Source organism: Schistocerca piceifrons, chromosome X (genome assembly GCF_021461385.2).
Source record: "Schistocerca piceifrons isolate TAMUIC-IGC-003096 chromosome X, iqSchPice1.1, whole genome shotgun sequence".
NCBI classification, from domain to species: Eukaryota; Metazoa; Arthropoda; class Insecta; order Orthoptera; family Acrididae; genus Schistocerca; species Schistocerca piceifrons.
Window position 1 is genome coordinate 238,322,445 of NC_060149.1, and position 23,781 is coordinate 238,346,225.

A 23,781-nucleotide genomic window follows, 5' to 3' on the forward strand; every position below is an offset into this window, starting at 1 on the left:
CTTCAACCAGACAATCGTCGGTGACGTGTTTGGAGGCATCCCAGTCAGGCTGTATCCCTTAGACACACTGTCCAGCGAGTGCAGCAAGGTGGAAGTTCCCTGCTGTTTTGGGGTGGCATTATGTGGGGCTGACGTATACATACCTCTGGTGGTTATGGAAGGCACTAAAATTGCTATATGATACGTGAATGCAATCCTCCAACAGATAGTGCAACCATATCAGCAGCATATTGATGAGGCACTCGTCTCCATGGTCTACAATTCGCGCCCCCATTGTGCACATCTTGAGAATGACTACCTTCAGGATAACAACAAAATGGCTCTGAGCACTATGGGACTTAACTTCTGAGGTCATCAGTCCCCTAGAACTTAGAACCACTTAAACCTAACCAACCTAAAGACATCACACACATCCATGCCCAAAGCAGGATTGGAACCTGCGACTGTAGCCGTCGCGGAGTTCCACACTGAAGCGCCTAGAACCGCTCAGCCTCACCGGCCAGCAGTGGTCAACATGTTCTCCAGACATGAGCCCTATTGAACATGCCTGGGATAGATTGAAAAGGGCTGTTTATGGATGATGTGACCCACCAACCACTCTGAGGGATCTACGCCGAATCGCTGTTGAGGAGTGGGAGAATCTGGACTAACAGCACCTTGGTGAACTTGTGGATAGTATGCCACGATGAATACAGGCAAGAATCAATTCAAGACAACGTGCTACTGGGTAATAGAGATACTAGTGTGTACAGCAGTGTGGACCATCACCACTGAAGGTCTCGCTGTATGGTGGTACAACATGCAATGTGTGGTTTTCATAAGCAATAAAAAGGGCGGAAATGATGTTTATGTTGATCTCTATTCCAGTTTTCTGTACAGGTTCCAGAACTCTCTGAACTGAGGTGATGCAAAATTTTGGTGTTGAAATATTTTTAAAAGGTTGTAGAGTCTGAAGCATTTACCTTTTATATTGTCTTCATTAGGATCGATTCACACTTGATAGAATGGAATGAGATGCGATGGAAGGTCAACACATTCCACAATGCATTTAAAATGGTGGCATACACATAGGCCTTCGTCTTAACAGAACAGGATATCTAGGCCAAGGTTTCTTGGGCAGAAGATTTTGAAATTAACACTGGAGGTGTAACTGATGTCATCTATTAACTTTGCAAGTTAACGTATTTTCGCTAAAAGTACAAGCACCATGCGTATAATAATACATACCTGTATGATGGCAAATAATGATACCTTCATTGTAGATGCACACTACACCTGAACTCATGCAGAAACCAAATGAAATGTGCAACAAGTTGAGAATTAGGGTGGGTGGAGGCAGTGCATGCTCAGAGAGCCAAAATCGTTAAAGCGACTGCTCATGTAAAGCAGGAAATCTGGGACTGAGTTTCAGTCTGGCTCAAGTTTTCACTTGTCGCCATTGGTTTTATTGCAATGCCTGATTGTGGCTGAGGTCTGAACCTCTCTTACATCATGTATATATCTGGCTGCTGAATCAAAAAATGGCGTCTGGTCGTTTTCACTTTTCGCCATTGGTTTTATTGCAATGCCGGATTGTGGCTGAGGTCTGAACCTTTCTTACATCATGTATATATCTGGCTGCTGAATCAAAAAATGGCGTCTGGTCTTTTGGACATGTCCAAAACACAGACACCACATACAATAACATGGAAGAGTGTTCACACTAGGCAGAACATCAACTCTCCATCATTTCACTTATTCCAGTACCACAAGGATGTAGCCAGGATTGTGTCAAATAAGGGTCCAATGTCTTAACGAGGGCCCTAAAAAGACTCATGCTTTTGGGATATTCTGAAAATTTTCGTAAAGAATGATAAAAACTTTATTCAAAAATGATCTTAGAGTTTTCATCAAACAGAGATATAATCTTTTTATTTAGAGTGCCATATTTTGGTAAACCACTAAGAAGCACTCATGTTCCAGTCTCACTTCGCCCTCAAAGGTCATTTTAAACTTTTCTTCTTTCAGTCTAGATTTGAGTTGAGGAAGAGATCAGAAACGCACAAGCGCTAATTTTTTGGAAAATTGTGAGTATTACCGACAGTGCTTTTGGAATAAAGAGATCTCCGTTCGACAGAGGAGCTAGAATAATTTTTGGTGGTGAAAATACAAAGGATCTGGAATTATTCAGCCTTACACTTTAAGAATGCATCTGTCATTTCTTAGAAGCTAAGAAAGGTCACTGTCTGCATTAAAGAATGTCCTGGGAGCAAATGCATGAGCTTAATTGAGGGGAATTTGGATTATTGGTTATCATACAGCTTTAGTGCCATGAGTCTCTGAAGAGATGTTTGGTTTGCCTTTGATGTAGCTCTTTCCATTGAGCAGAGGCGCTAGATCTTTCAGGATATTGGAATTTTACAGGATATTGGAATCTATGAGGAAAGAAAGGTATTCAGAAGCAACTGGCTGTGGCCTAAATCCTAGTATTTGCCTAAACTAAATATGGTAACAACAGAAAACCATTTTCTAGTCTGCTGGCAGATGGATTCATATCACCTCACCTCTCGACTTCATGGATTGCTAGCTCAGCAGCTCAACATGCGGAGGTACCTCAAGTCAGCAGAGAATATGAAAAAAGTGGTTATTGTACAAATTTTTAAAACAAAATAAAATGTACCATACTAAAAGATGCAAGATTTTCATATAATTGTGTATATAGATAGGTAATTAGGATAGGTAATTAGGCTAACATAGTAGTACATACATATTTTTAACTTACCAAAAAGTTAGTGGACGAATCAGAAACGGCTTTCCTCATCTCTCTTGTCACAAACTTATTCACACTTAGAAACACAACACAAAAACAATAGACCATAGCACTTACATTAAATTTAACTGCAATTAAAAGAATTGAACTGATTAACAAAACAATAGATGAGCTGAAGTAAAGCCTTGGCGAAAATAGGGATGGGTGATAGCTGATAGTGCTGTGGATGCATAGATAGTTCAAATCTGTCTTTGACCTTGCTGACTATTAATAGCACATGTGCCTTTTTTGTGTTATGATTGAAATTAAAAATGTCTTTTAATTCCACTACATGGCAACTAGGCTGTGCACAACTTCATTTTGGTGATGGGAGGGGGATCAGGACTCATTGGCCCCCCTGTTTGGTTATGCCCTTGAGTACCAAATGGTGAAAGTGACATCATGAGATACCATTCATGGCACAAACAGTGGGAATATAGCATCAGAATTAAAACTAACAATAATAAAATTTGTCAGTGATTAAAGCAAAGTTCATAACAGATACCGTTGATAACGTTTTTGTGATAAACTATTGATAAGTGAGACAACGGGAAAGTGTCTTCAAAACATTTTAAAACACAGACATTTGTTTTCCAGCGAAATTATATGCACACAAACAAATCAAACAATATATCCGAGGTGATACACAGAGTCTGTTTACCTCGTCCATCGCTTTTTCTTCTCTAAGTACTGAATAATGTCCACAACTGCTCTTTTTTCTGCTTCAGTAGATCTAACTTTTCAGTCTTAACAAAATGTTATTTAATGACAACTACTTTCTCAATTAATTTTCTTATTCATACACAGTACAGACTTTTTCACTGTCCACTTATTGTAAAACCCAAATCATGTTCACTTCCAGTTATCTGACCTCTCTTGTGGAAGAGCGTTCAGTGGAAGCAATATGTTACTCGTAATGGAGCATTTTCAGTACGTGCCGAAAACAAAACAAAATTATCAAACAAAGACTAAGAAGATAGACAAGCATGATATATACTACTAAAACGCTAGTAAGTGCATAAAAGAAGGTTAAATTCTGATGTTAAAAGATGATGACATAGTTCTCCCCACCAAAGTGAATGTCAAAACTTCCTTTCCGAGATACCTTGACTTTGACATGCCGTTCTTTGCCATCCTATTCCGTTCTGTTGATGGCCTGCGTGAATACCGCCATTTGGAATGCATTGTGGAATTATCGAATCACTTCACTCAAACAGTGGAATGTGAATTTCAGAAGGTTAATGAAAATGAAATACGCAAGAGAATCCTCACATTAAAGACCAATTTACAGATGTATGGAATGTTGTGCTAAATCCCATAGTTAAAAAATACATAAAAGAAAGAGTTAAACCACTACCTTACCTCATAAACTGTAGTGATAGAGAAAACACTTGTCCTAGGAGTGTAAAAATAAGCATTGTTAAACCAGTGTATAAGAAGGGTAAGTGCAAAAGAGGCTTCAAACAACCATCCAGTACCATTGATCCCCCCTTTTAGAAAAGTTTTTGTAATGGTTATCCTTTGCAGCTCTCTGCTCATTTTACAAAAAACAAATCGCTAACAGAAAAACAGAATGACATTAGGAAAGATGGCTGATCAAATACTGCAAATACTCACATCTAGTAAGCTAGCTGATGACACCTCCCTCTTATTTAATGACAAAGACATCGAGCCATCATAATCTGTTGCAACTAAGGGCAAGACGTAAATGACAACGTATTTTCGACACCAAGGTTTAAACACTAACTTCAGCAAAATCCAGCAACTAACATTTTAAACAACCATCTCTTATGAAGTGGAAATAATATTTGTGGTATTACGTCAATAGTTGCAAATAACATTAAGTGGTGTCCACCTGATCAAAAATCTTCGATGAGCGGATCACATTGATTCCGTATGCGAGAAAATCAGCAGTACCTAGTATCTGACAACCCAGCTGGCAAAAATAGTTCCAAACCCAAATCTTAAAAATTCCATGCTACAGCACAATTTATCCTTTTCTTAATAATGGGACAAAACTGTGGAGCTATGCAGCAAATCTACACTTGAATAGAACGTTGAGGTTACAGAGTAGAGTAATTGCATTAACACATGGACTGAGTCTCAGGGAGTCCAGTCGTGAATCCAGAGTACATAAAAATTTTAATAATATATTCCTTATATTTGTATAAACTTAGTATAGTTTGTGGGCAACACGAACAAAGTAAGCAAGTGAAGTGATACACATATTATGAGACGAGAAGCAAGGGTAACTACTTAAAGCAATGACAAAATTAAAAGTAACTGACAACAGATAGGGTTCAACAAGCTGCCAAGTACTTTGAAAAACTTCTGAAGGAAAACTGTTCCATGGAGGGTTCACAGCATTCCTAGTAAATAATTGTTTGTATTCACTCCGCGGCCTTTAAGGTGCAGGGCTTCTGCTGCAAAACGTAGTATATTACGAATATTAAGACTATTGTATGTACGATTACTATATGTAAGTATTATTTATTATTCAATCTCTGCTAAAGTCGTTAGCTTGACGGCTACATGGATAGAATGTACAAAATTTAAAAAGAATATTTTGACGTTCCGTTCCGTTAAGTATGAATCGACCTTAAAACTTTCGACTGTATCGATGCGTATCGATTATGTGGCAAGTAGTTTGCGCGTTTGCGGTGTCGGCAGTTAACTACTTTGCCGCCAAAGTGTTTAATAATAAATATTACGTCAGACAACGGGGATTTGTGACACCCGGTTTATGGAGTGGGTGTGGTTATTTAAGCAGTAACAGGTGCATTGTGTTCTTCAGTTTCCACTTGCATTTGTTGATCTGACAGAGTTGCGTTTAATTGCTTTTTGACAGTTCTTCCGTCAGCGGGCAGAATGGTTGCACCAAGTAAAGAGCAGCCCGCAGATGCCCCAAAACGAATAGGGGGAGTGAACATAATGCATGTTATGTATAGTTTTGTAAAAAAGTTAGGGACAGTTGCGTTGGTGTATGCGCTTGGGTACATGGAATTCAGTATAGCGTGGCTGATAGGACCTATCGTATTATCTGTCATAAGAGATGAGTGGAAGAAAGAAAAAGAGCTCCAACGAAACATTGCCAAAGCATCAGCATTGTGCCAGGAAAAAGAAGTAATTCTTGCAAGAGTCGACGAACTACCAAGCTGGGTAAGTTTATTAAGTGTTAATCCCAGACATTCCGTAAATTATTTTTGATATAACTGTTTTGTGTCGGATATGGTTTGTATTCAGTGTGTTCGTCACTGGCATGAAACCGGGATGTTTAAAGCGCAATCGTTGCATTGTCATTCTTAAACTAAATATATCCGTGGAATCAACAGGACTGAGAGAATAGTGTAAGTACAAACAGCCAAATACTTTCTTCTGTGTTCCGAACTACACACAGCTCGAAGCATTATAAATTAATGTTGCTTAAACTTAAGAATATGGACAATATTTATGCTACATCTATTAGAACTAATTGTTGCATTTTCGAAGAACGGAAATAAAATAGAAAGGAAAATAATAATATTGGGGTTGAAGCTTTATCTTTCCCGCGTTTGCTTTAACAATACATATGTTTTTGGATAGGGTCCACCTTTTACAAAACATCACTTTGTGTTTTAACCCAAACATGTTTCACTGCAGTTGCAGCATCTTCAGTGGTCTTTTATTTTATGACCTTTTACCACATGGTGTGGTTTTCCTGATGTATAATGTTTCTACAGGGACTCTTTTGTTTCACAGTTTGTAAGTGGTTGCAGATACAAACTGTGAAGGGAAAAAAATAGTCGCTGTAGAAACGCAATACAACGGGAAAACCACAAAATAAATGCCCACTGAAGATGCTGCAACTGTAGTGAAACATGTATGTGTTAAAGAACACAATTGTGTTTTGCTAAAGGCGAATCCTATCCAAAAACACATGTATTAAAAAGGAAAAATTATTCCCTGTATATCATAATTGTACAACATGCCAAGAAATTGTTGTTAAACACTGTTCTCTGCGGTACAGTTCGAGACTTAGTATATAGAACCCAACTTTCAGTTGCACATAGCCATTTGCAAATACGCTTGTAAATGCTGGTCAAAATTTCTGTGTGCCACTGTTATACCCCCCCCCCCCCCCCCCCTCTCCTGACTGCTGTCAATAACATAACAAAATCCCACTTTGCACTTGCTGATGGTTGTGAAATTCAAAAAATCATTTTCGTTAAGCACTGTGAAAACAGTATCTGCATTGACTTCTAATGAGTAAACAGAAAATTACTCTTGTTATTCAAAAAAATCTTCCACATCTATGTTAATGAAGTATGTGTATGGTGCTTACTTTGTGTGCAGCTTGCTACAGTACTGACTTTGATGAAGAATGTTGTTCATTATTTGCATTATATGCAGATGCAGTATTAGAATATTTATTCCCTCATTATAGAGTTTCTCAATTGAAATTATTAAAAAAAATATCTTTTTAGTCATTATTTGCATTCACATTGTTTGTTTTTATTTAAACTGTGTATATAATGTTTATTGAACTTTGAACTAGGTTTGATGTCCTTTGCATCCCAAGCTTGTGGCCCCATCTGCAATGACTTAATCATCAACAGGATATTACATGATAATCTCTCCAGGTCTTGGTGGAGGTTTCTTGGTTCCAAAAGTGTGAAATTCTGGAGTGTACCTCCCTGTCAGGTTTCACACACAATGACATTTAAACTTAGAAGACAATTTTACTTGCATTGTGGTCTTCAGTCCAGAGACTGGTTTGATTCAGCTCTCCATGCTACTCTATCCTGTTCAAGCTTCTTCAGCTCCCAGTACCTACTGCAACCTACATCCTTCTGAATCTGCTTAGTGTATTCATCTCTTGGTCTGCCTCTACAATTTTTACCCGCCACGCTGCCCTCCAGTACTAAATTGGTGATCCCTTGATGCCTCAGAACGTGTCCTACCAACCGATCCCTTCTTCTAGTCAAGTTGTGCCACAAACTCCTCTTCTCCCTAATTCTATTCAGTACCTCCTCATTGGAGCGAAAGGCTATTTACAATTTGCACAGAAACCAGATGGCAGTTATAAGAGTCGAGGGGCATGAAAGGGAAGCTGTGGTTGGGAATGGAGTGAGACAGGGTTGTAGCCTCTCCCCAATGTTATTCGATCTGTATATTGAGCCAGAAGTAAAGGAAACAAAAGAAAAATTCGGAGTAGGTATTAAAATCCATGGAGAAGAAACAAAAACTTTGAGGTTCGCCGATGACATTGTAATTCTGTCAGAGACAGCACAGGACTTGGAAGAGCAGTTGAACAGAATGGACAGTGTCTTGAAAGGAGGATATAAGATGAACATCAACAAAAGCAAAACGAGGATAATGGAATGTAATCGAATTAAGTCTGGTCATGCTGAGGGAATTAGATTAGGAAATGAGACACGTAAAGGAGTTTTGCTATTTGGGGAGCAAAATAACTGATGATGGTCGAAGTGGAGAGGATATAAAATGTAGACTGGCAATGGCAAGGAAAGCGTTTCTGAAGAAGAGAAATATGTTAACATCGAGTATAGATTTAAGTGTCAGGAAGTCTTTTCTGAAAGTATTTGTATGGAGTGTTGCCATGTATGGAAGTGAAACATGGACGATAAATAGTTTGGACAGGAAGAGAATAGAAGCTTTTGAAATGTGGTGCTACAGAAGAATGCTGAAGGTTAGATGGGTAGATCACATAACTAATGAGGAGGTATTGAATAGAATTTAGGAGAAGAGGAGTTTTTGGCGAGGGATCACCAATTTAGTATTGGAGGGCAGCGCGGAGGGTAAAAATCTTAGAGGGAGACCAAGAGATGAATACACTAAGCAGATTCAGAAGGATGTAGGTTGCAGTAGGTACTGGGAGATGAAGAAACTTGCACAGGATAGGGTAGCATGGAGAGCTGCATCAAACCAGTATCAGGACTGAAGACCACAACAACAACAACCTCCTCATTAGTTATGTGGTCTACCCATCTAATCTTCAGCATTCTTCTGTAGCACCACATTTCGAAAGCTTCTATTCTTTTCTTGTCTAAACTATTTATCGTCCACATTTCACTTCCATACATGGCTACACTCGAGACAAATACTTACAGAAACGACTTCCTGACACTTAAATCGATACTTGATGTTAACAGAATTCTCTTCTTCAGAAATGCTTTCCTTGCCATTGCCTGTCAATCTAATTCCCTCAGCATCACCTGATTTAATTAGACTACATTCCATTATCCTCATTTTGCTTTTCAATACTCTGTCCATTGCATTCAACTGCTCTTTCAAGTCCTGTGCTGTCTCTGACAGAATTATAATGCCATCGGCAAACCTCAAAGTTTTTATTTCTTCTCCATGGATTTTAATTCCCACTCCGAACTTTCTTTTATTTCCTTTACTGTTATCTCAATATACAGATTGAATAACATTGGGTAGAGGCTACAACCCTGTCTCACTCCCTTCCCAACCACTGCTTTCCTCCATGCCCCTCGACTCTTATAACTGCTATCTGGTTTCTGTACAAATTATAGATAGCCTTTCATTCCCTATGTTTTACCCCTGCCAACTTCAGAATTTGAGAGTATTCTAGTCAACATTCTCTAAGTCTACAAATGCTAGAAACATAGGTTTGCCATTCCTTAATCTATCTTCTAAGATAAGGCGTAGGGTCCCTCATCTTTTTACCTACTTGATCCTCTGCTGCCTTCATGATTTCATCTTTCAAAGCTACCCATTCTTCATCTACTGTATTTCTTTCCTCCATTCTTGTCAATCTTACCCCAATGCTCTCCCTGAAACTGTCCACAACCTCTGGTTTTGTTAGTTTATCCAGGTCCCATCTCCTTAAATTCCCACCTTTTTGCAGTTTCTTCAATTTTAATCTGCAGTTCATAGCCAATACATTGTGATCAGAGTCCACATCTGCCCCTAGAAATGTCTTACAATTTAAAACTTGGTTCCTAAATCTCTGTCTTACCATTATATAATCTATCTGGTACCTTCTAGTATCTCCAGGATTCTTCCATGTATACAACCTTCTTTTATGATTCTTGAACCAAGTGTTAGCTATGATTAAGTTATACTCTATGCAAAATTCAATCAGGTGGCTTCCTCTTTCATTCCTTGCCCCCATTCCATATTCACCTACTATGTTTCCTTCTCTTCCTTTTTCTACTGTCGAATTCCAGTCACCAATGATAATTAAATTTTCATCTCCTTTCACTATCTGAATAATTTCTTTTATCTCATCATACATTTCATCAATTTGTTCGTCATCTGCGGAGCTAGTTGACATATAAACTTTTACTGCTGTGGTAGGCGTGGGCTTCGTGTCTATCTTGGCCACAATAATGCATTCACTATTCAGTTTGTAGTAGCTTACTCAGACTCCTACTTTTTTATTCATCGTTAAACCTACTCCTGCATTACTCCTATTTGATTTTGTATTTATAACCCTGTATTCACCTGACCAGAAGTCTTGCTCCTCCAGCCACCGAACTTCCCTAATTCCCACTATATCTAACTTTAACCTATCAATTTCCCTTTTTAAATTTTCTAACCTACCTGTCCAATGAAGGGATCTGACATTCCACACTCGCATCCGTAGAACGCTAGTTTTCTTTCTCCTGATAACAACCACCTCCTCAGTAGTCCCCACCCAGAGATCCGAATGGGAGGACTATTTTACCTCCAGAATATTTTACCCAAAAGGACGCCATCATCATGTAACCATACAGTAGAGCTGCATGCCCTTGGGAAAAATTACAGATGTAGGCTCTGCTTGCTTTCAGCCTTTCGCAGTACCAGCACAGCAAGGCTGTTTTGGTGAATGTTACAAGGCCATATCAGTCAATCATCCAGACTGTTGCCCCTGCAATTGCTGCCCCTCTTCAGGAACCCTACGTTTGTCTGACCTCTTAACAGGTACCCCTCCGTTGTGATTGCACCTACAGTATGGCTCTCCGTATTGCTGAGGCACGCAAGCCTCCCCACCAACAGCAAGGTTCATGTGGGGAGGGGGGGGGGGGCAATTTTACTTAAATATAGCAAAAAATAAATAATAATCTGACTTATTGTGGTAATGTGCAATGTTTGCCATATGTATGTTAAATTAAATTGTTCAATTTATTTATTTATTTATTTATTATTTTTTCCTTCCAGGTCTTCTTCCCCGATGTGGAAAGAGTTGAATGGGTTAATAAGGTAAGGCAATTTTTCATGTGGTCTTTCTAATTTTTATTTGTTTGTCCTTCCAAAAAATATTTCCAGATTGTGGGGTACAATGCAAATACTGCTGCACTGTCAGCTACTATTTGTGTTTAATGGTAAGATGGCAATCTGTATTTGTCGTTTTAACTAAGCAAAGTACAGCAAGTGCTTGGAAGTATTGCAGGTATTAAAATGCTGTATGGGGTTAAGTTGTGTTTTGCCTATTGTTGTGTGTTGCTTGTCCAAAGAGTATAACAATGGCAGTTTTACTTCTTTTTGACTTTTTCATTTGCTCTGGAAACTCAAATAGCATCATTCCGATATCTTGAAGCAAAATGTGACATTCAGTAGTATGCTGAGTTAGGCATATGCTATGCTTCATATGGTCATAGCAATATTTTTCTTATACTTTAGCACCTTTTATACAGTTCTAAACATGATATATGCAGTACGATTTTTGGGATAGATGTAAAAGTTTACCAGAAGTATAGGCTGCAGGGAACTGGAAATGACTGCTAAAATTACAATTTTCACAGACAGTAGTTGAGAAAAAACTTTCTTGAGTAACTGTCCTCAAAGCATTCTCTTAAAGTAGCCTCCACGATGGATAGTTCAGAAAAAATCCGTAATGGAAGTACGTATGGACCTGCATTTTCACTTAAACACGAGTCTTGCTTAAATAGCAGTTGGAGTGCAACAGCAGCAGCAAAATGACAACCTTAACATATTATGTTCACACGTCTGTTTTATTGCCATATCACTGTACTAGAGATGTAACAGTGTATATGTGATACTCTGTATTCAAAGGAGGAGAAGGATAAGGAGGTGTGTCTGTCAAGGTGAAAAGGTGCATAAAACAGCAATGTCCATCAGAAAAGATGTTAGTTTTGTATCACAGTGAGAAGTTGCGCATATCGTTGACATTCAGCATGCTATGGGATGTGTCTCTGTTGAGTTAAAGCTAAGAGTTCATTTACAGATCTTATATTTGGTTTTTGTAAAATAAACCTTATAGTGAATCCAAATCTAAAAGATTAACTTGAAATAAAAGAATTTAAAGCGATATTCAAGAAAATTGCAATTGACCAGTTTTGCACTAAAAGGCTCTTTTTAACCTGAGCAAAATGAGTTTATTTTGAAGACAATTGTTTAACTATACAATCTTTATGTCTATTCTGGAATTGTTGCCACATTAAAGACTGCTAAAACAAAAATTAAAAAAAATAAAACTCTCATTTGTAGAGGAGACCTTTCAGGAGGAGACAAATGAAATTTTATAATTACCATTCACCAAGTCTAAGGGCACTCTCTACCATTATTATTTGAAATGGAAATATCAGCATTATTTTTGTTTCAGTGTGCACTGATCAAATGTTTGTTGTAACAATAAAGATGCTCTATATGTCACACTTTTTCAAAACTTTACCCAAATGGAACTCGAATGACAACATTCCCATCAAGAGACTATCATGACAGTTCAACATTAACATGGTAATTGAGGCAAATAGATATGCATGAAAAAATATCAGTCTGAAATATTTTAATGCTGTTTGTAGCAAACTGCTGCCTTACACTGTCAGTTCCAGAAAATTGATATTGACATTACCACTCCAACTGAAAGGATAGTTAGCATGGCACAAAACATTGATTTCATTGAATTTCATAAATAGGGAACGTTAGAGCCCTTAAGGCTGAACTGGGTAGTACTAAGGAGGAACTGATGAGGTTAAGGGGGTAGAAGGGTGACGACAGGTGGGAAGTGGTGGCAAGGAGCAGGGGCCACAGAAATAGAGCAGTATATGACAGTTTCATCATTGGCACATACAATAGATTTGTCTTGCTACCTCATTCAACTAAGGAAGAGGCTCAAGTAGTTGTAATTGTAGTTAGCACCCAATAGACTTTCACTAGGAAACGAGTTGTTTCAAAAAGAAGAAAAAGAAATAGAAAGTAGGAGGAAAGTTCTGTTGTTAAGTAGTATCCATGGAAGAGGTGTGGGCCAAATATTGAAGGAAAAATTAGGTGACAGGTACCAGGTCCTATTTTCAAGCCCAGTGCTGTCTTAGCCAGGTGACAGATTAGATTAGATTAATACTTGTTCCATAGATCATGAATACGACACTTCATAATGATGTGGAACGTGTCAGGTTAATAAAAGATGTCTGTACAAGATATTACATTACACAAAATATTGCATGACACTAATGTTTAAGTTGTTGTTTTTTTTACCTCCCCCCCCCCTTAATTTATATCTAAAAATTCAGCCAATGAGTAGAAGGAGTTGTCATCTAGAGATTCTTTTAATTTATTTTTAAATGTTAGTTGGCTATCTGTCAGGCTTTTGATGCTGTTTGGTAGGTGACCAAAGACTTTTGTGGCAGCATAATTTACCCCTTTCTGTGCCAAAGTCAGATTTAACCCTGCATAGTGAAGATCATCCTTTCTCCTGGTGTTATAGCTATGCACACTGCTATTACTTTTGAACTGAGTTGGATTATTAACAACAAAGTTCATAAGTGAATATATATACTGTGAGGATCCCTAGATTCTTAAATAGTATCATTGTGCAGGTGTATTACAAAGCAGGGTCATGTTGTGGTAGTGGGTGGAGAAGGAAACAGTATTGATAGGGAGAAGGGCTACAATATTGAGTGTGATTTGGTAGACAGCATCTGCAATGAACCATACAAATGTTGGCTTGGTTCCTGCTTTCATGTGGGTTGGGTTGTTTGGGGAAGGAGACCAGACAGTGAGGTCATCGGTCTCATCGGATTAGGGAAGGATCGGAAAGGAAGCTGGCTGTGCCCTTTGAAAGGAACCATCCCAGCATTTGCCTGGAGTGATTTAGGGAAATCACAGAAAACCTAAATCAGGATGGCCGGACGCGGGATTGAACCATCGTCCTCCCGAATGCGAGTCCAGTGCTTTCATGTGGCATTGATAGCCCCAGTTCAATAAGTCTGTCAGAAGGGTCAATATGGAGCTACATCAGCTGCTTGGCATAGCTACTTTCTCAAGCATAGGTTTGCTTCCTGTTAATGGTATTGGTAGGTGGGACTTTGCAAGACATGGTCTGCATCTCAGTAGGAAAGGGAAGGGTAAATTGGCTGATATGATAGGAAAATTCTTTAAGGGGGGCCATTGAAACTGATGGGAGTACCTCTTTTTTGTGCTAAGATTAGTTCCAATCATCAAACATTGATTGAAATTAAGTTTAATTAGAAGCTCAGACAGGCAGGTACTAGAGATGTTAAAATATCACAAGATTCTCATAAAAACGCAGTGGAAAATGTTAGTATATTGCATCAGAATATCAGGGGATTAAAAAACAAAGAAGATGAGCTTCTTGTTTGTTTAGAAGATTTAGAAATTGAGGGTGGAATAGATGTACTGTGCCTCTGTGAACATCATATAATCACAGGTATGGAAATGGTAAATGTAGGTGGATATAAGCTTTCAGCACATGTAAGTAGAGACACTATGGAGAGAGGAGTTGACACATATGTTAAAATTTGTCATACTGTGAAAACTTTAGGAACTGGAAAAATTTTTGTGTAGAGGAGCATTTGCATGTCAGTTTAAGGTAAATAATGGTACTTTTATAATTGTAGCCATGTATAGGTCCCCATAGGGAAATTTTCAGCTATTTTTGAAAAAGTTGAGTTCTTTGTTGTGCCACCTGTCAGACAGGAGGAAGCAAATTATTGTTTGTAGGTATTTCAATGTAGATTGTCTGATAGAAAGCTTGACCTTGAAGTTATACTTGGTTCTTTCAATTTGACGTCAGTTGTTGATTTTCCTACGCAGGTGGTACAGGAAAGCAGCACACTGAATGTTTTTATAGACCAAATTTAATCAAATAAAAGCTTTTCCCGTTAAGAATGATCTGTCTGATCATGATGCACAGCTAGTTACAGTACATGACACACCTCCGTACAGTAATGCAAAACAGTCTTCCAAAATAGTGCATTCGGTTAGGATTTAGTAGTTGAAAATTTTAGGTAAAGCCTGCAGCAGCTAAACTGGGGTAAAGTGTATAGGGCACCTGATGCTAATTTAAAATTTAACCTATTTCATGATACCTTTGTGAGTGAATTTGAAAACTGTTTCCCCAAGAAAATGGTCAAATATAATTGTCAGAAACCATCTACAAAGTCATGGCTTACTAAAAGGATAAAAAATATCTTGCAAACAGAAAAGGAAAATGTATCTTACAGCTAGAAGGATTAATGATCGAGAAACAGTGAAACCTTTTAAAAACTACTACACTGTATTAAGAAAAGTTATTAAAAAGTCCAGAAGTATGTGCATTATGTCTGAGATTAGCACATCTGACAATAAAATTAAAACCATTTGGAATATTGTTAAAAGGGAAACATGGCAACCGAGAGCACAGGAAGACTGTATTTCTGTCAGACTCGATAAGAAGTTTGTTGTAAAGAAGTCAGAACTAGGAAATGTCTTTAATAATCATTTTTAAGTGTTGTAGAGAAAACAGGATCCAACTATTCATTAGAAAATACAAGGCAGTATATTGAAGAGGCAATGCCTATGCAATCTGATAAAATTGAAATTCAACCCACCTCTTCTACGGAAGTTAGGAACATAATACTTTCATTCAAAAGTAAAAGCTCACATGGAATTGATGAAATTTCAAACAGAGTACTAAAAGGGTGTTCCCAACAGATAAGTAGGATTCTCAGCTATGTATGTAGTAGCTCACTGAAACAGGGTATTTTTCCAGATCGACTGAAATATGCTATTGTTAAACCATTGCATAAAGAAGGGGATAGGTCTGATGCTAACAGCTACCACCCAATCTCACTTCTGACAGCTTTATCCAAAAGTCTTAAAAAGGTGATGTATTCAAGAGTAGCATCACATATTTGTAAAAATGAAGTACTAACAAAATGTCAATTTGATTTTCAGAAAGCATGTTACATATCCTTTCACTGATGAAATGTTAAATGCATTGAATAACCAAACATCATCCATTGGGATATTTTGTGATCTCCCAAAAGCTTTTGATTGTGTGTGTCATGAAAATCTTCTAGATAAGCTTAAGTATTGTGGTATGAGTTGGGCAGTACACAAATGGTTTAATTCATATTTCACTGGAAGACTGCAGAAGGTTGAAATTAATGGTACAGGTAGTCTATAAAAATCAGCAGAGTCCTCTAACTGGGAGGTATCAAGAATGATGTCCCACAGGGTTCGCTCTTGGTTCCCTTATTGTTCTTAATATATATTAATGACTTGCCACTCTATGTTCATAAAGATGCAAAGCTAGTTCTTTTTGCTGATGATACAAGTATAGTAATCACACCCAACAAACAAGAATCAGCCAAGGAAATTATAAATAATGTCTTTCAGAAAATTATTAAGTGGTTCTCTTCAAATCGGCTCTCACTAAATTTTGAGAATACACAGTACATACAATCCTCTACAGTAAATGGCATAGCACAATTGATAAAAACAGACATTAATCAGAAGTCTGTTGCTAAGGCAGAATATTCAAAATTTCTGAGTGAGTGTATGCACTGATGAGAAATTTAATTGTAAAAACACATCAATGATTTGCTGAAACAGTTAGGTTCCTCTACTTATGCTATTAGGGTTATTGCAAATTTTGGTGATAAACATATCAGTAGATTACCCTGCTATGCCAATTTTCATTCACTGTTTTCATAAGACACCAATTTTAGGGTAATTCATCTTTCAAGAGAAAAAGTATTCATTGCACAGAAATGTGTAACCAGAACAATAGCTGGAGCCCACCCAAGATCACCTTGCAGGAACTAAGTATATTCACAGTACCTTCACAATACATATATTCACTTATGAAATTTGTTATTGATAACCCATCCCAATTCAAAAATGATGGCAAAGTGCATAGCTACAACACTACAAGAAAGGATAGTCTTCACTATTCTGGGTTAAATCTGACTTTGGCACAGAAAATGCTGCCACAAAAATCTTTGGTCATTTTCCAAATAACATTAACAGTCTGACAGATAGCCATCCAACAGTTAAAAACAAATTAAAAGAGTGTCTGAATAACAGCTCCTATTGCTCAATAGATGAATTTTTAGATGTATTTATGTATGTAGGAAGGAATAAATCAAAGTAGTACACTGTGCGATGAAGCTGACAACAAAGATTTTGGTAGATATTCTTCAATGGAAATTTTTGTAGACAATGATCTACATATGTAAAGCAGCACGATAGTGAAGGGATGGTGAAGAAAGATCTACAGTTGACAGTGATCACCCCTCCATCAAAAAGAGAGAGAAAGGGAAAGAGAGAGGAGATCTAATTTAACCCAGTATGTTTTTGTGTAACAGTACTTCGGTTTTACAAAGTTTTTTTGTTGACTGCATTATTGTGAAACACATGTATGCATATTCTGCGAGTTACCTGTATATTTGTCATCGGAAAATAGGGCAATCCTCATTGAGGGATTCTCATAGAAACTGGGCAGTGGTTGGTAAAAATTGTTAACCGGGTACCAAGAGCTACAAAGCACATTTAAGTAAAGACATCATGAATAAACTGCTCAAGCAAGTGATCATGTCACATCTCACAGAGGACCTGAAATCGTCTAACTCAGGTGCGGAAATGTAGTGCAATTGTGCTTAAAGTTGAGCCACATGAATGATCAAGATTTCAAATTGATGTGTGCACTGCTGGCGGGCACAAGTAAACAGCCCAGGTATAGGGAACAAGCAAAAGTTTGTTGAACACAATTTTCACAAAAATATTCTCCACAGCAAACCAAAAGAAAGGATGGTTTTTCAATAAGTGAAACAAAATGAATATTGGTCTTTCAGTAAGTGAAAAAAAAAAAAAACACGTGTAAATAACGGAACCACTTAGACTCCTAGAATCACAAAGTAAATAATAATTTCCATGATCTTGAAAGAGCTATGATACACACTCTTCAGTTAACACAATCTTGTTGTCATACGAGCTTTATGTTAAAAATAGTGAACTAGGTTTCTGTAGTCACATGCTCTTTGGTGAGCAGTGTCTTGAAGTCCTAATAAATTCATATTAAAACAGAAAAAATAGATCTCTCATTTCAGGTTTAGAACCAAAGTCCAAACCCAAGTTTCAGTGAAGGAGTAAACACTTAACAACCTCTTATCGTGTACTTTGCTGAAGAAGTATTGAGAGATCTAAGTCTCACAGGAATAAAAACTTTCTGTCTGACACTATCTTGTTGTCTCGAAGAACAGCAGTGCAGTTTGCAAAGCCTCAACAACCAAATCACTTAAGAATCCACACTGGTGTCGAGTGCCAACCTAAGTAGTCACCTCACAGATGGATACTTGCAGGCCTATTTTTGGCATATGACATGGCAGATGCGTGAAGATGTGCAGTTTGTCAGTGACCCCTGTCATTGTGTATGTGACCTGGTGATCTGGCCGGAGTGCTGTTTATGCTCTCTGCTGGTCTGGCCGTGGAGTTACAGTATTGTGATATTCCGTATCATATACACTGTAGAGTTTGAGCTTGCTGCAACCCACATGATGAATATATTGTATGACACTGTTGGTGCCTGATGTCTAGGGCGCCACAGCACATGTAAAGTATACTTACTTAACAGAATAGTTGCTCAATCATTAATTTCATCCCCATCAATGCATTCATTTCAGTGCAGTGCATTTAGTCCTTGTCAACACTGATGCAATCTAACAAAATTCCCTGACATTTTACGGAAGTTTATCAGATGTACCAAACGTATGTACCTCGTATGTAATGAATACAGTGTCAAAATTAAAGTAATTGATGCTTGTACAAATGTGTGCAGAGGTTGTTCTCCCCTGTTGCACAGCCCTATTAGCTTCATTATAGTCTTCATCAACTTTAATGAATTTTTGTTGGTGATAAACTATCCAATAAAAAGAATTTTGTACTGGCACAGTATTCCAGTTTCGGTTCGAATGACACACACAACACGATTACTCTGAATAGTTGTATGATCAGAACTATTCCACACATAAAGTTCATGCGTGTATGATATTGTACACGTTGTATACCAACAAAACAAAATTCTGTCGATGCCAATGCCATTTATGTGCCAGGCCAAGATTGTTGCATTTTCCCCTTTTATGTGTGTGTTTAGTTTAAGTCACTATGATAACTGAGTTAAGCTTTGCTAAACTGTAAAAATACTGAATTCAGCTAGTTACTCCTGGCCTTGACTTTTAGGATCTCATGCATGAAGAGAACAAGTTTGTGTTTGCATTGTTAATGTTTGGAGTGTATTCTAGTTGCTGTTGAGGAAGCTCTTTTCTTTCTCCATGACGGTCACTATATGAATGTTGTGTAGAATTCTGCACCAAATGAAGGAGAATGATGCAGGATAGCTGTCACGTGGTTTAATTCTGCTGCCTTTTTTGTGCTGTTTTTCGTTTTCTTTAATGGCTTTTGCTCAAGGGATCTGAAGTGAATTATGGATGAGTGGGGCTAGTTAAATTTAGAATACTTTCTTCTTCCTGAAGTATTCCTGCTTTGGCAGGTCATTTGTCGAATACTCTATAGGACCATGTTGGGATTCTATTTGACACTATAACAATACTGAGTTTCAGAAATCTCAGTTGCTATTCAGCATCACTGGTAGTGGTGTATGTGTAACTTATCTCTCTGCAGTAGTGTGACAGTGGATGGTTCAATGTTTTTCCCCGTTTGCTAAATAATGATGAGACTTCAATTTCAGTATTTCAGTTTTTGTATTGACGTTGCCTGTTTTCTGTTTTGGCACTTGTCTCATCAACATTTGTCTGGTCACATAGATCTGCATACTTTGTTTAGTTACGCTGGAAGAAACAAGCTAACTTCAGCAGCAGCTTCAAGTAAAGTGGAAACAACACGAAAGAATCATAAACCTACCTCAAATTTGTAGCACACATGCATGTCCAAAGGAACTGTGCATTGTAAATCGGACTAACACAGGCACTGCCATATTGTACTTATCAGTCGATACCGGGCAAGTGATTTTAAAGTAAAATGTCTCCCCTGTATGTGATTATACACTACTGGCCATTAAAACTGCTACACCAAGAAGAAATGCAGATGATAAACGGGTATCCATCGGACAAATATATTATACTAGAACTGACATGTGATTACATTTTCATGCAGTTCGGGTGCATAGATCCTGAGAAATCAGTACCCAGAACAACCACCTCTGCCCTAATAACGACCTTGATACGCCTGGGCATTGAGTCAAACAGAGCTTGGATGGCGTGTGCAGGTACAGCTGCCCATGCTACTTCAACACAATACCACAGTTCATCAAGAGTAGTGACTGGCGTATTGTGACGAGCCAGTTGCTCGGCCACCATTGACCGGACGTTTTCAGTTGGTGAAAGATCTGGAGAATGTGCTGGCCAGGCAGCAGTCAAACATTTCCGGTATCCAGAAAGGCCCGTACAGGACCCGCAACATGCGGTCGTGCATTATCCTGCTGAAATGTAGGATTTCGCAGGGATCGAATGAAGGGTAGAGCCACGGGTCGTAACACATCTGAAATGTAACGTCCACTGTTCAAAGTGCCGTCAATGCGAACAAGAGGTGACAGAGACGTGTAACCAATGGCACCCCATACCATCACGCCGGGTGATACGCCAGTATGGCGATGATGAATACACGCTTCCAATGTGTGTTCACCGCGATGTTGCCAAACACAGATGCGATCATCATGAAGTTGTAAACAGAACCTGGATTCATCCGAAAAAATGACGTTTTGCCATTTGTGCACCCAGGTTCGTCGTCGTGTACACCATCACAGGTGCTCCTGTCTGTGATGCAGCGTCAAAGGTGACTGCAGCCAAGGTCTCTGAGCTGATAGTCCATGCTGCTGCAAACGTCGTCGAACTGTTCGTGCAGATGGTTGTTGTCTTACAGACATCCCCATCTGTTGACTCAGGGATCGAGACGTGGCTGCACGATCAGTTACAGCCACGCAGATAAGATGCCTGTCATCTCGACTGCTAGTGATATGAGGCCATCGGGATCCAGCACGGCGTTCTGCATTACCCTCCTGAACTCACAGATTCCATATTCTGCTAACAGTCATTGGATCTCGACCAACGCGAGCAGCGATGTCGCGATACGATAAACCGCAATCGCGATAGGCTACAATCCGACCTTTATCAAAGTCAGAAACGTGATGGTACGCATTTATCCTCCTTACATGAGGCATCACAACAACGTTTAACCAGGCAACACCGGTCAACGGCTGTTTGAGTATGGGAAATCAGTTGGAAACTTTCCTCATGTCAGCACGTTGTAGGTGTCGCCACCAATGCCAACCTTGTGTGAATGCTCTGAAAAGCTAATCATTTGCATATCACAGCATCTTCTTCCTGTCGGTTAAATCTCGCGTCCGTAGCACGTCTTCTTCGTGGTGTGGCAATTTTAATGGTCAGTAGTGTACATTACATATGTACAAGTGCAGGTTAATGACACTTGGTTGTCAACCTGTGAAAGTTTGAGTCTGGCTGTGAGTCATGCTCAGATAGTGAAATGGTAAGGCGACCACTTGCGATAAGCGGGAAATATGAATTGGAGTCCCGGTCTGGCACAAATTTTTATTGTCGTCATTCCATTATACAGCTGATAGTAGTCCATATTTGTAGTTCTTAATACATTTCACATATTTCATAATTTCTGTAGTCGTCACAGTTCCCAAGGAACTTGCATCATAATTCAGAATAACACTGTTACTGCAGTGTCACGTATTGCTAATGGTTAGTGGCACTGATCCATCACTGCCCCTTGATCCAATTACTAATTAAATGTGAACTTTAATAGCCTGTCAAATGATGTTACAGAAACACTTGTGGTTTGAAGATCTGATCTTTTGAAACTTTATTCCAGATTAAGATAACTACACAGTTTAAACCAAACCATTACTGATTTCAGAATTATTGCAAATCAATCTTCAGGCAGCTGTTACAGACTTGTTTTGCTTTTCTGGTGGGGTCTCATTTTTAGTTATTATTGGTTTATCTATTATACAACAGGGTGAACATTTTCCACTGTAGAAATGTTGCATTACTATCTTCTTACCATATACACATTTAGTCCCGTCTCGACCCCCAGCCCCACCCCCCTTTCCCTCCCCCACAACCAACCAACCAACCAATCTTACCTTATACAACTTTCAGTTTCAGTTATCAGTATTCTTAATTGAAAGGTAAGACCAGTAGTAGAGCTCTGTGTCCATGTCCATATCCAAGACAGTGTGAGAGAATATAAAATGGAGCACACCTTTAATTTTCGGTTTCTGAGGATTCTCAATTTCTAGCATTGTGGCTGGGCAACTTGTTAAGACTTTCACATCACAATACAGATTTCCCCTCTGAACCTTAATCTAAAATGATGACAGATTTACACTGAAATTGTGCTTATATCTTTCACTGTCATTGTATGTATTACTAATATTGTATATCACTAATTAAAACTGATGGTGGGGACGTACTGGGCGTGTCTTTGTATATTTCCCTCCTTGACTTTATTTGTATCCCTGGTGAGATGTCCACATGTTCTTTTGTAGAACTAACATCCCCAAGTGTTTAAGGGCATCCTTCTGTAATATAAAATTATAGTTTGGTTATTGATGCTGTCACCATCTGAGGTGGTGCAGTGGCTAGCACACTGTATTCGAATTAGGGAGGATGATGGTTCAAGCCCGTGTCTGGCCATCCTGATTTAGGTTTTCTATGATTTCCCTAAATTGCTTCAGGTAAATGCCAGGATGGTTCCTCTAAAAGGGCATGGCCGACTTTCTCCTCCATCCTTCCCTAATCAGATGGGACTGATGACCTTGCTGTTTGGTACCCTCCCCCGAATCAACCAACCATTGATGCTATCAGTACTGTTCAGAGTTGTTACTCAAGTAGTTTTGTGGCGAGCCTATTGGTCATCACTTGCTGTTCTGATACTTGATTTTTTTTAGTAATGCAAATAGTCCAGTTTGATTCCTTTAATTACCAAATTTTTAAACATTTCTGTTTTTCAAGTAATGGGAGACCTACAATATAAAATAATAATGTTATTTTGCAAGGATAACTTTTCCAAAACTTGCCTTTAGTTTTTAATAGTACTTAAAATGATAGAAACAAATTTTTTGTACACATCACAATTGAGATGTCCCTTTTGTAGACTGAATTAGTGGTGAATTATTGATCACATAGAAAAAAGAAATGAATTATTGTATGCAGTGGTGATCACAATGTACTTTTTCACTCAAATAGAAAATTTACAATCATGATGAAATACTTTTATTGCAGATCCTTCGTCAAGTTTGGCCAAATGTAAATCACTATGCTAAAGATATCCTTAAAAACACTATTGAACCAAGCATCAGAGAAAGCTTGGTTGCTTACCACTTAAATGGCTTCCATTTTGAGAAAATGGTATTGGGTAGTATTGTAAGTATATCACAAACCATATTTTATAACTAATTTCTTATTTAATACCCTTGAATATTTTCTTAAATCATTATTTAGTGAGTATGGTCTGCAGAATATGTACAGAGAAACAGAAATGTCTGCAATCCAGTTAAAAAGTCTAGTACATGCTAATTGTAAAATATATTGAACATTTCATTTTATAGCCCCTGAGGATTGGTGGTGTGAAGGTATATGACCAGAATGTTCCACGGGACCAAATTATTTTGGATATGGATGTTTCGTAAGTGCTATTTGCTGTATTATTATTATTATTATTATTATTATTATTATTGTTGTTGTTGTTGTTACTAACAACTG

The 23,781-nt window shown here is 38.2% G+C and overlaps 1 protein-coding gene across 2 annotated transcripts in view; it reads left to right on the forward strand.

Annotated features, from left to right (window-relative positions):
* Positions 1-5,477: 5,477 nt before the first annotated feature.
* Positions 5,478-23,781, forward strand: part of LOC124721308 (extended synaptotagmin-2-B) — a 192,070-nt gene continuing 173,766 nt past the window's right edge. Inside the window, exons 1-4 of one of the 2 annotated variants that reach the window (XM_047246219.1) lie at positions 5,478-5,947; positions 10,952-10,993; positions 23,302-23,442; positions 23,628-23,704. In XM_047246219.1, the coding sequence (XP_047102175.1) occupies positions 5,657-5,947; positions 10,952-10,993; positions 23,302-23,442; positions 23,628-23,704 (551 nt within the window). In that variant the 5' untranslated portion in view covers positions 5,478-5,656. The remainder of the gene's footprint in view (positions 5,948-10,951; positions 10,994-23,301; positions 23,443-23,627; positions 23,705-23,781) is intronic. The other variant, XM_047246220.1, reaches the window with a different exon arrangement.